Genomic DNA, 12,495 nt, shown 5'->3' on the forward strand with positions numbered 1-12,495 from the left:
GCTTCACAGGCAGAGCGTAGAACAGAGATAGATAGACACTACACACACAGCTTCACAGGCAGAGCGTAGAACAGAGACAGATAGACACTACACACACTGCTTCACAGGCAGAGCGTAGAACAGAGATAGATAGACACTACACACACTGCCTCACCAGCAGAGCGTAGAACAGAGACAGATAGACACTACACACACAGCTTCACGGCGGGTCTGGCCCTGACGGTATGGTCTGACCAGCTGGGTGTCAGACCCACTGCCCCCCCCCCTCGTACCCTGAGGTTGGGGTTGGGGTTGGGGGGGGGGGGTCAGACCCACGGCCCCCCCATCGTACCCTGAGGTTGGGGTTGGGGTTGGGGGGGGGGTCAGACCCACGGCCCCCCCATCGTACCCTGAGGGGGGGGTTGGGGTTGGGGGGGGGGGGTCAGACCCACGGCCCCCCCATCGTACCCTGAGGTTGGGGTTGGGGTTGGGGGGGGGGGGTCAGACCCATGGCCCCCCCATCGTACCCTGAGGGGGGGGTTGGGGGGGGGGGGGGGGTCAGACCCACGGTGGTCAGGGAGGAGGAGGAGGTGCTCACCAAAGTCACAGAGTTTGAGGACGTCCTCAGAGCTGATGAGGAGGTTCTCCGGTTTGATATCTGAGAGAGGGGAGAGGGAGGGGGGGGGGGGGGGGGGAGGGGGGGGAGGGTGGGGAGGAGGAGAGGTAGATAAGGAGAGGGGGGGGGGGGGGAGAGAGGAGGAGAGCATGAGGATGGAATGGAGAAGGGAGGTGGAGAGAGGGAGGAGAGGAAGGGCACAAACACGAGAGAAAAGAGGTCAGTCATTGTAAAACATGACAGATGAACACCACACATGAACCACTCCTCTTCCCACGAGAAGGGACGATGGTAGCCGGCGATGGAGAGGAGAGAGTGTCCTCTGTTCTGGTTCCCCGTGTCGGGGTGTACAGTAATCCGTCTGCAGGCGTGATCGGGGTGTGGGCCAGCGTCTCTGCCAAGAGGAGCTCACACAGCCATCTGCCTGCCGCCGCCCTGCCAGCAGAGCTCTGCACGGGGCCCCCTCCCTCGCCCTACTATCGTAGCAGGAGATCTAGGCTGTTCCAGCACGGAACGCTAGAACAGCCGGGGCGGCAGGAGCTCAGGAGGCAGAGCGGGGCGCTTTTAGCAGCGCGGCGTGACGTCTGCTGCAGACGAGGAGGAGAAGGTGAGAGTCGGGGGGAGGGAGGGGGAGGGAGGGGGACGCTGGCACCTCAGGGGGGAGACGGCTCCCCCGACGGAGTACTTCTTCTGCAGGGTCAGCAGAGGGCAGGATGCCCTCGTAGCGGACGTCCTGGACAGGCTATTTGTGGTGTCCACGGGGAGCCCTGTTAACATTATGGGATGCATAACGTCCACGAAATGGCAGAGTAGGCTGCCTGTTCTTAAGACGAAGTCAGCACTGCCAGTTCAGTCCGTACTCGACACAAGCATTTCCTGAAACACTCCTTTACTACACTCTTCCTCCTCCTCCCCTTCTACTCCCCCTCCTACTCCTCCCCCTCCCCTACTCGCGCCCCAGTCCTCCTCCACTTCTACTCCCCCTCCTACTCCTCCTCCTCCACTACTTGCACCCCAATCATACTCCATCACTCCTGCTCCTCCTGCTCCAACGGGCAAGGAGGGCGATGAAGTCATGTGATGATGTCACGTCATGATGTCACGTCATGATGTCGTCATGATGTCACGTGATGACGGCACGTGATGACATCACGTGATGGCGTCATTACCCCTGTGGACGATGTCGTTCTTGTGGCACCAGTGGATGGCCTTGATGAGCTGGTAGATGTAGCTACGGACCTTCTCCGAGGGCACTCCGTTGGGCAGCTCCTCCAGCAGCTCCAGCATGTTCTGCAACAGCAGCCAACACAACGGGGTACGATGAACCTCAAAGCGCAGGATCTGAAGCCAGCCTATACACATCCAGTACAAATACTCCCAATGGCCGCCTTCTCACAGGTTCTACTTGTAACACCGGTAGCCTAGCACGCTCGTTAGCGGTGTATAGCTGGTACTAGCGGCACAGAGAGTGAGACACATGTAATGTGTCAATGGAATACAAAGAGTGAGACAGACAGAAGGACACAATGCGTACTCTACCTCCAGGGCCAGTTCTACCTGGATCTGGCGAATGTTGGCGCGTATCTAACCATCTTTGGTAAGCTTGTTTCATGTTTGTCTAGTTTTGTTTCATGCTAGCTTCAGCTCGTTCCTGATATAACTTTGTTTGCCTATTTACGGCACTTAATTTACACGCTTATTGTTTGTTTTTACGTACTGGCACTTGAAAACAGTACTTAGCATTGTGTAGCATCTTATCCTAGCTATCTTTGTTGTATACAGGGATGGGTTAACCTAGTGATAGTTAGTGCTTGGCACCTGGCTCTATGACTATCCTTACTGTACCAACAGAGATGTATTGTTTGGACTTTTCTTCTGACTAATGTACTAACTTTGTTGTATACGTTGAATGAGCTAACATACCAATTGTAAATGCTTTTGGTTTCTTTCTTCTGACAAATGTAACTTATTGTGAGTCGCTTTGCATAAAAGCGTCTGCTCAATTCCCTGAGTGTCAATGTAACGTAAGTGTGGTTCGGTCCATCAGGCGGTCAGCGAGATGGTCGCTTGACGGTCGGAGAGCCGGTGCAGCAGCGGGGGCCGTGGACGTACCTTCTCCACATACTCGAAGACGAGGTAGAGCTTCCCCCGGCGGCGGAACGCCTCCTTCAGCTCCACGATGTTCTCCTGCTTCAGTGTGCGGAGCATCTTCAGCTCCCGCAGTGTGGTCTCCTTGACCTCCTCATTCTCTGGAGAAGGTCATAGAGGGGGAGGAGGAGGAGGAGGTCATAGAGGGGGAGGAGGAGGAGGTCACAGAGGAGGAGGAGGAGGAGGAGGAGGAGGAGGAGGAGGTCACAGAGGAGGAGGAGTTGGTGGTGGAGGAGGAGGGGGAGGTCATAGAGGGGGAGGAGGAGGTCACAGAGGACGAGGAGGAGGAGGAGGAGGAGGAGGAGGAGGAGGAGGAGGAGGAGGAGGAGGAGGAGGAGGAAGACACGGAGGAGGAGGTCATTGAGGAGGAGGAGGTCATAGAGGAGGAGGAGGTCACAGAGGAGGAGGAGGTCATGGAGGAGGAGGTTACATCACACATCAGTTGATAAGTGAATTGGTTTATTGATGACGATGATGATTATGATGATGATGATGAGCTTACCTTCGCTGTCCTTGAACTTCTTAATTGCCACGATTTCATTGGTCTCCTGAATGTGAGAGAGAGACAGAGGAGGGCCAATCAGACACCGGCGATAGTGGTCAGAGGTTGTGCTTTGTTCAGTATAGATCACTGCTAATGCCGCTAACCCTTTTGGCTATCAATGCTGTCACTATCACTGCTGTTAACAACACGGTGGACCTGAGTGGTTGCGGACACAGCAAGCTTTGTTCACAATGAAGAGACGTTTCCTACGGAGGATCTCTGAGAACTTGGGGAGAGGCAGCCATCGCTGGCCTGCTTCTCTAGCTGCCCTAGTTAGGCCCCGCGGCGCACAGCCCTGCCCTACATTCAACAATGCAGTGAGGGGCTAGCATGGTGGATAGCATGAGGGCTAGCATGGTGGATAGCATTAGGGTTAGCATGGTGGATAGCATGAGGACTAGCATGGTGGATAGCAAGAGGGTTAGCATGGTGGATAGCATGAGGACTAGCATGGTGGGTAGCATTAGGGTTAGCATGGTGGATAGTATGAGTGCTAGCATGGTGGATAGCATTAGGGTTAGCATGGTGGATAGCATGAGGACTAGCATGGTGGATAGCAAGAGGGTTAGCATGGTGGATAGCATGAGGACTAGCATGGTGGATAGCATGAGGGTTAGCATGGTGGATAGCATGAGGGTTAGCATGGTGGACAGAATGAGGGTTAGCATGGTGGATAGCATTAGGACTAGCATGGTGGATAGCATAAGGCTTAGCATGGTGGATAGCACGAGGGTTAGCATGGTGGACAGCATGAGGGTTAGCATGGTGGATAGCATGAGAACTAGCATGGTGGACAGCATGAGGGGTAGTATAATGGCTAGCATGATAACTAGCATGATGGCTAGTATAATGGCTACGACAATGGCTTTCATAATGGTTTCATCTTTGCAAGTAAAGTTGGTAGCATGATGGCTGACATCAGAGCTAACATAATTAGCCTTGCTGCTACACTTGTTGCATCTCCCTATGACTCGCTTGTTGCGTCACGTTCCAACCACACGTTCTGCTGCGGAACCTAGCGCCTCTCTGCTGCGCAGGCGGTCTGCGTGACACGATATTTTAAGGAATTCCCTTGTGCAGAGTTGGCCCTGGGAAGCTGTGGGAGAAATCTCCGAGCTGAGTAGATGATTCACTGGGGCTGGTTCCTGACGTACGGACCCCCACACCACATGGACTTGCCTGCTATCAAACACAACAAGCACTGGGAGTATTACCAGAGCAGATCCTAACTACCTCAGCTGGAAGCCTCGTACTGCCAAGAGCTAAGAGCAAGCTAAGCTGGATCATCAAAGTCACAACTCTGCTCTGTTTTGGCAGCGCAGTGGTGGAACGAGCACCATGCCGATGTGGGGTAGAATGGGTAGTCTCGGTCTGAGGGTAGTCTAGGTCTGAGGGTAGTCTAGGTCTGACGGTAGTCTAGGTCTGACTGTAGTCTAGGTCTGACTGTAGTCTAGGTCTGACGGTAGTCTAGGTCTGACTGTAGTCTAAGTCTGACTGTAGTCTAAGTCTGACGTAGTCTAGGTCTGACTGTAGTCTAGGTCTGACGGTAGTCTAGGTCTGACTGTAGTCTCAGTCTGAGGGAAGTCTAGGTCTGAGGGTAGTCCAGGTCTGACTGTAGTCTAAGTCTGACGTAGTCTAGGTCTGACTGTAGTCTAGGTCTGAGGGTAGTCTAGGTGAGGGTAGTCTAGGTCTGACTGTAGTCTATGTCTGACTGTAGTCTAGGTCTGACTGTAGTCTAGGTCTGACGGTAGTCTAGGTCTGACTGTAGTCTAGGTCTGAGGGTAGTCTAGGTCTGACTGTAGTCCATGTCTGACTGTAGTCTAGGTCTGAGGGTAGTCTAGGCCTGACGGTAGTCTAGGTCTGACTGTAGTTTATGTCTGACTGTAGTCTAGATCTGACTGTAGTCTAGGTCTGAGGGTAGTCTAGGTCTGACTGTAGTCTAGGTCTGAGGGTAGTCTAGGTCTGACTGTAGTCTAGGTCTGACTGTAGTCTAGGTCTGAGGTTAGTCTAGGTCTGACTGTAGTCTAGGTCTGAGGGTAGTCTAGGTCTGACTGTAGTCTAGGTCTGAGGGTAGTCTAGGTCTGACTGTAGTCGACGTCTGACTGTAGTCGACGTCTGAGGGTAGTCGACGTCTGAGGGTAGTCTACGCCAGAAGCGATGCCTTCAGGAAGTCTTGTTTTGCTGTCCTTGTCCTGATAGTACACATTATTATTATATGATGATATGGAAACCAGAAGCCTGCAGCTCTTGAAAACAACCCCTCCGTAGTGAACCATTAGAGGAAACTCCGGAGCGTTCCGACTCCAGGATTAGGAAATTCCACATTCCACATTCCGCTCTCAGCCGGGCACCGGCAGCTCTCTGTCTGGAGGTCGTGTTGTTGGGTAAGACGGACTCATGGTAACACTAACACGGTGTTTGTAACTTAATCACGAGTAACAATAACCATGAGGGTCCTCAAAACCAGTACAAGCCAGTTCCTGGTTTGTTTCTGATTTGGAGCCAGCCTATAAACATCCAAGACAAATACTGCAATGGCCGCCTTCTCTCGTGTTCTACTTATTTACACCGGTAAACTAGCATGCTAGCCTAGTGATGCTAGCATGTCGTTAGCGATGTATACCTAGTACCAGCGGCACAGAGAGTGAGACACATTGAGATCAGAGATAGGCCGAGGGAGTGATGCATTCTATGGAGAAAGAGAGTGAGACAGACAGAAGGAGACAGAGACAGGCAGACTTAGATGGAGAGACAGACAGAGACAAACAGACTGTGAGTGAGAAAGAGACAGAGAGACAGACAGATCAACAGGAACAAAGAGACAGTGAGTGAGACAGAGCTACAGAGAGACAGACAGAGTTAAACAGGGACAAAGAGACAGTGAGTGAGACAGAGCTACAGAGAGACAGACAGAGTTAAACAGGGACAAAGAGACAGTGAGTGAGACAGCGCTACAGAGAGACAGACAGAGATAAACAGGGACAAAGAGACAGTGAGTGAGACAGCGCTACAGAGAGACAGACTGAGATAAACAGAGACAAAGAGACAGTGAGTGAGACAGAGTTACAGAGAGTCAGACGGTGGAAGCGACAAGCTGTTGAGCCCAGTCTGTATGACAAGACTTTAGAAAGATCCAGAAATATCCTGTATATACCAGGGGAGGAAATGGAGGAGAGCATGCTCCTCCTCCCCCCTCCTCCTCCTCTCCCCTCCTCCTCCTCTCCCCCTCCTCCTCCCCCTCCTCCTCCTCTTCCTCCTCCTCCCCCGCTCCCCCTCCTCCTCCTCCTCCTCCCCCGCTCCTCCTCCTCCTCCTCCCCCCCTCCTCCTCCTTCTCCTCCTCCTCCTCCTCCTCCTCCTCCCCCTCCTCCTCCTCCTCCCCCTTCTCCTCCTCCTCCTCCTCCTCCCTCCCCTCCCCCCCCCCCCCCCTCCTCCTCCTCCCCCCCCCCCCCTCCTCCTCCTCCTCCTCCCCCTCCTCCTCCTCCTCCTCCCCCCCCCCCCCCCCCTCCTCCTCCTCCTCCTCCTATCTGATCATCCGAGGCCGGTAGGAACTGGGTTGAAGGTGACCTGCTTACCTCAGCCAGGTATTTACTGTCCCAGTTCTGCTCTGCTGCTGTTTAAAATACCCCCCCCTCTCCAGGCCAGCTGGGACGCCCCACCGTGCGGTGGTCTCTAGAGGACCGGAGAGGTACTGCAGGCCAACGGTGTGACGCCACTGGCCTGGCCCAAGAGGACCGGAGAGGTACTGCAGGCCAACGGTGTGACGCCACTGGCTTGGTCCCCCGAGGACCAGAGAGGTACTGCAGGCCGACGGAACAGGGGGGTTCAGTGACCTGGAGGCCGAGGATGTGACTCTCTCTCTATCAGGCCGGAACAACAAGGGGTCGCTCTCACTACCTTTACTGCACTTTACTAGGCTCTAGTACGGCTCAGTACAGTCCCAAATGATCCAGTATAGCCCATTATGGTCCAGTTTAATTCAGTAAAGTTTAGCATAGTCCAGTTTAATGCAGTATAATCCAGTACAGTCCATTATAGTTTAGAATAGTCCAGTAGGAACAGACTTCAGTATCAACCAGTATAACTAACCCAGTAGGCCTCTTCCTCCTCCATCATATCTCCATCTAGTGTTGGAGAAGAAGGATTCACCTCGTTGACTCGGACCACGCCCAGAGTTCAGCAGGTTAACATCCTCCAACTCTTTAGTCACAGAGACAAGTGGACCGTGTTTCCTGCTTCCCTCATCCCTCATCCCGTGGGATGGGGCCAGGACGTTTACAGCCGGATCCACAACCTTTATCAATCCCTTGTTTTCTGAACAATATAATCTATGGCCAAAAGGAAAGAGAGAAAGGAAACCAAGCAGGATATCGACCCTGGTATAGATCGGGTCGCCCGGCTCTGACGGGACGGAGTAGTCATTTATCACAGCGCTGCTGTTGTACACTCAGTCTGGAAGATTTATTAATAACCTTCTTTCTTCTCCGCCCTTCGCTGACTTTTACAGCAGTGAGGGTCTGAGAGCTTCATAGCTGTAGGAGGTAAACACCAGAGTCGACTTCAGTTCTGGGTCCGAAACACCCGCTCTCTGTACTGTCTTACCCCTACCTGCTCCTTAATGACCTGTCTCTGTACTGTCTAACCCCTACCCCCTCCTTAATGACCTGTCTCTGTACTGTCTTACCCCTACCTACTCCTTAATGACCTGTCTCTGTACTGTCTAACCCCTACCTGCTCCTTAATGACCTGTCTCTGTACTGTCTAAACCCTACCTGCTCCTTAATGACCTGTCTCTGTACTGTCTTACCCCTACCTGTTCCTTAATGACCTGTCTCTGTACTGTCTAACCCCTACCTGCTCCTTAATGACCTGTCTGTACTGCCTAACCCCTACCTGCTCCTTAAAGAGTAATAACATTGATAGAAAACAAAGACACAACTATTGAAGGCGAACAGGAAGAGATGTGTAGGACACTTCTCTTAAACAAGATAAAATCGTCAATGTGACAGCTACCTAATTATAACATCGAAATTCTCTGTTTTCTGGTTATGAAAGTCTGTGCTAATAAAAGTGATGTAGAACAGTAGCATTCAAACTGGGGACAATGGAGTTGTCATTCAGGCTGAATGAATGATTAGGAAAACACAGCAGTGCAGCGCTCAAGTGCCTTACTGTAACCACGCGCTGCAGAAAGGCTTTGTCACGCTGTAAAGGAGAGGTAATTCATGGATTTATTCATTCGTTTCAGACAAAAGATATAAAGACAGGAAACACTTCATTGGTCCAGGCAGGAAGTGAGTTTCCATACTTAAATAGGGGTCAATCCGTTACTGGGATGACTAAAGGTTCCGCCATTGATCACCCTCCTTTCCCCAGCCCGGGCTGCAGTACTCCAAAGTACCCCTAGGGGTACGCATACCCCCGTTTAAAGGCTGTCACATCCTGAACGCTATGTTCAATGAGGGCACACATGAAGAGGTGTGAGGTGATCACTTCATCCAACCATGAAACCAGAGCAGAGGACGTGTGTTTGCGGACCACAGGGGGACCGCCCCGTAGTCACTCTAATAATCTAGCTCTGATAACATACCTGAAGCCCTTGTGTGTTTTAGATGGTTCACATGGCCGGTTCCACCGTTCTCTGCTGAACAAACAATCCCCGGCCCTGCCACTCAACCCAGGGCCGAGCGGCAGGGAGAGGGAATGTCCTCGACTGATAACGATCGACTCTGCACCCAGTTTGACCGCATAGCCGGCCAACGCAGCAGTACTACATGGAGGACTCCATCAGGCTGTAGTTTAACATAGAACCTTAGCATTGGAACTTAACCTACAAAGCTAGCCCTTGAACCTTGCTGTGCGGTCACACCAAAAACAGAGTTGCTCAATACCTCGCCCAAGTAGCACGAGTAGAAAATTTGCTTTGCCATTAGTCTGATCACACCTTTAGTCTCAAGCCCTAGTCTATATCCCTAGCCAAGCACCCTAGCCCAGAACAATAGCCCTATATACCTAGCCCTAGAACCCTAACCCTAGCCCAAACAACTAACCTAGAACCCAAGCCCTAAAAGCGTCAATCTAGGCCCATATCCTAGAACCGGCGGGAACCCAATCCAGGTCTGTGGCTCCAGACTGTGCCAGTATGCTGACCTACTTACTAAAGCTTTGTCTCTCTCAAGCAGAATGTAGGCTCCTGTAGACACCCAGTAAGACACTCTCACTGCACGGCAAGACGCTGTGTTGTGTAGTTCAACTCTGCAGTTTAACCGTGACAGGACAGGGTCAAACACGGTCCTGCAGACACCCAGATAGACTCTCACTGCACGGCAAGACGCTGTGTTGTGTAGTTCAACTCTGCAGTTTAACCGTGACAGGACAGGGTCAAACACGGTCCTGCAGACACCCAGATAGAGTCACTGCACGGCAAGACGCTGTGTTGTGCAGTTCAACTCTGACAGGACAGGGTCAACCCCTCCCAGAGTTCCCAGTCTCCATCAGCCATGCTGACCACAATGTCCCTCACAGACAGAGAACAGAGAACAGAGAACGCAGAACAGAGAAGAGAGAACAGAGAACGCAGAACAGAGCGTCTCGTGCCGTGGGTTTTTATTTAGCGTTTCATTTGGAGGAGCTAATTGTGGCGCTGGCGTCGTCAGAGTGTCATCTCTCTGCTAATTGCTGGATGCGCGGCGGCGTGAAGCATAACATTAGCGTCTCTTGCTAGCGGTTGGCTAGTCACAACCTCCGTGCCTCTCCCTGTGTTGTGACCCGGGCTGCACTGAGAGCCGGGATTATGGCTCTGAGATGACGACCGCATGACAGGCCTAGAGCAGAGACCTAGAGGCCTAGAGCAGAGACCCAGAGTAGAGACCTGGAGAAGAGACCTGAGTAGAGACCTAGAGTAGAGACCTAGAGCAGAGACCTAGAGTAGAGACCTGGAGTAGAGACCTAGAGCAGAGACCTAGAGTAGAGACCTAGAGAAAGTGTAGAGTGGTGATAGACAGTGTAGAGCGGTGATAGACAGTGTAGAGCGGTGATAGACAGTGTAGAGCGGTGATAGAAAGTGTAGAGTGGTGATAGACAGTGTAGAGTGGTGATAGACAGTGTAGAGTGGTGATAGACAGTGTAGAGCGGTGATAGACAGTGTAGAGCGGTGATAGACAGTGTAGAGCGGTGATAGACAGTGTAGAGTGGTGATAGACAGTGTAGAGCGGTGATAGACAGTGTAGAGTGGTGATAGAAAGTGTAGAGTGGTGATAGAAAGTGTAGAGTGGTGATAGACAGTGTAGAGTGGTGATAGACAGTGTAGAGCGGTGATAGACAGTGTAGAGCGGTGATAGACAGTGTAGAGCGGTGATAGACAGTGTAGAGCGGTGATAGACAGTGTAGAGTGGTGATAGACAGTGTAGAGTGGTGATAGGCAGTGTAGACCGCTCTACACACAGAGCGGTGATAGACAGTGTAGAGCGGTGATAGACAGTGTAGAGCGGTGATACAGTGTAGAGCGGTGATAGACAGTGTAGAGCGGTGATAGACAGTGTAGAGCGGTGATAGACAGTGTAGAGAGGTGATAGACAGTGTAGAGTGGTGATAGACAGTGTAGAGCGGTGATACAGTGTAGAGCGGTGACAGACAGTGTAGAGCGGTGATAGACAGTGTAGAGCGGTGATAGACAGTGTAGAGCGGTGATAGACAGTGTAGAGCGGTGATAGACAGTGTAGAGTGGTGATAGACAGTGTAGAGCGGTGATAGACAGTGTAGAGCGGTGATAGACAGTGTAGAGCGGTGATAGACAGTTTAGAGCGGTGATAGACAGTGTAGAGTGTTGATAGACAGTGTAGAGCGGGGATAGACAGTTTAGAGCGGTGATAGACAGTGTAGAGTGGTGATAGATAGACAGGTATAGAGTACTGCAAGAATGGTTGATTCTTGAAGGTCAGGACTATTTTCATCTTCAAGTGCATATGTGACGTGTGTTTGTGTGTGTGTGTGTGTGTGTGTGTGTGTGTGTGTGTGTGTGTGTGTGTGTGTGTGTGTGTGTGTGTGTGTGTGTGTGTGTGTGTGTGTGTGTGTGTGTGTGTGTGTGTGGTGGGCAGGGTGATTAGAGGTCTTTTTGCTGCCAACCGCCCTTTGTTTAAAACTACACAGCTGCCTCTTCCTCCCACCTCTGTGTGCGTGAGTGTGTGCTTGTGTGTTTGTGTGGTGGCGTTTGTTTGTGTGCGTGCCACTTTGTTTTTGAGTGTGTATGTGTGTGTGTATGTGTGCGTGCGTGCACGTGTTTGTGTGTGTGCGTTTGTGTATGTTTGTGCGTATGGCACTATGTTTTTGAGTGTGTATGTGTGTGTGTGTGGGTGGGTGTGGGTGTGTACCTCTACGTGTGTGTGTGTGTGTGTGTGTTTCTCTATCATTCGGTTCATTCTCAGACTCTATTCTAGCCCTCGTGGGTTAATTAACATCCTCTAAATGTGCTATTAACTAGTTTAATGAACACGTTGCAACCACATCCCAGTGACATGTATAAATAGCACTCCATCCACCGAGCGATCCACACGCACCCCAGCAGGGCACGCACACACACAAATGAAGGATATTTATATCTATATAGGGGGACGGGTCGGCCTAGCGGGTCGCTAGTTTGAACCCCTGCACCCAGCTGCTAAGGCGCGGTGTCCCTGAGCAAGGCACCTCGCTCTGACTGCTCCTGACGAGCTGGCTGTCGCCCTGCGTGGCTGACTCCGCCGCCGGGGGGTGGACGTGTGCATGAGAGGGGGTCGCTCTGGATAAAAGAGTCTGCTAAATGCCCTCGATGTAATGTATGTATATCCTCTATATATAGAGAGAGAAACTCCTCTGGGATCGTTAGGGTTGGTGGGAAACGTTTGACTCCCAGCTTAAAGGTTAGGGGCTCGATCCCAAAGAGTCCACCGCCTACCTGTAGACCTCCTGCAGATGACCCCTGACCCCTACCTACCTCTAGGCCTCCTAGAGCTAGATGACCCCTGACCCCTACCCCCCCCCCCCCACCAGCTGCCAGAGAGCACAGCGGCGAGGAACAGGAATATGAAACATAACTGAGCACACGTACCTTGTGTCTGCACTTCAGGACCACCCCATAGGCTCCTGGAACACACAACACCAGACGTTAGACTCATCACAGATACAGACTCATGCCTTGTACAGGTACACACACTTATGTACGTGTACTCTAGAC

At 52.0% G+C, this 12,495-nt stretch overlaps 1 protein-coding gene across 1 annotated transcript in view; it reads right to left on the reverse strand.

Moving 5' to 3' along the window:
- The window catches only part of LOC130393140 (cyclin-dependent kinase-like 5), a 28,011-nt gene that overhangs the window by 14,465 nt on the left and 1,051 nt on the right, over positions 1–12,495 (reverse strand). Inside the window, exons 2-6 of the mRNA XM_056603731.1 lie at positions 12,370–12,404; positions 3,246–3,291; positions 2,708–2,844; positions 1,765–1,885; positions 578–637 (exon numbers count right to left, since the gene is read on the reverse strand). Coding sequence (XP_056459706.1) covers positions 578–637; positions 1,765–1,885; positions 2,708–2,844; positions 3,246–3,291; positions 12,370–12,404 — 399 coding nt within the window. The remainder of the gene's footprint in view (positions 1–577; positions 638–1,764; positions 1,886–2,707; positions 2,845–3,245; positions 3,292–12,369; positions 12,405–12,495) is intronic.

Source organism: Gadus chalcogrammus, chromosome 12 (assembly GCF_026213295.1).
Source record: "Gadus chalcogrammus isolate NIFS_2021 chromosome 12, NIFS_Gcha_1.0, whole genome shotgun sequence".
NCBI lineage: Eukaryota > Metazoa > Chordata > Actinopteri > Gadiformes > Gadidae > Gadus > Gadus chalcogrammus.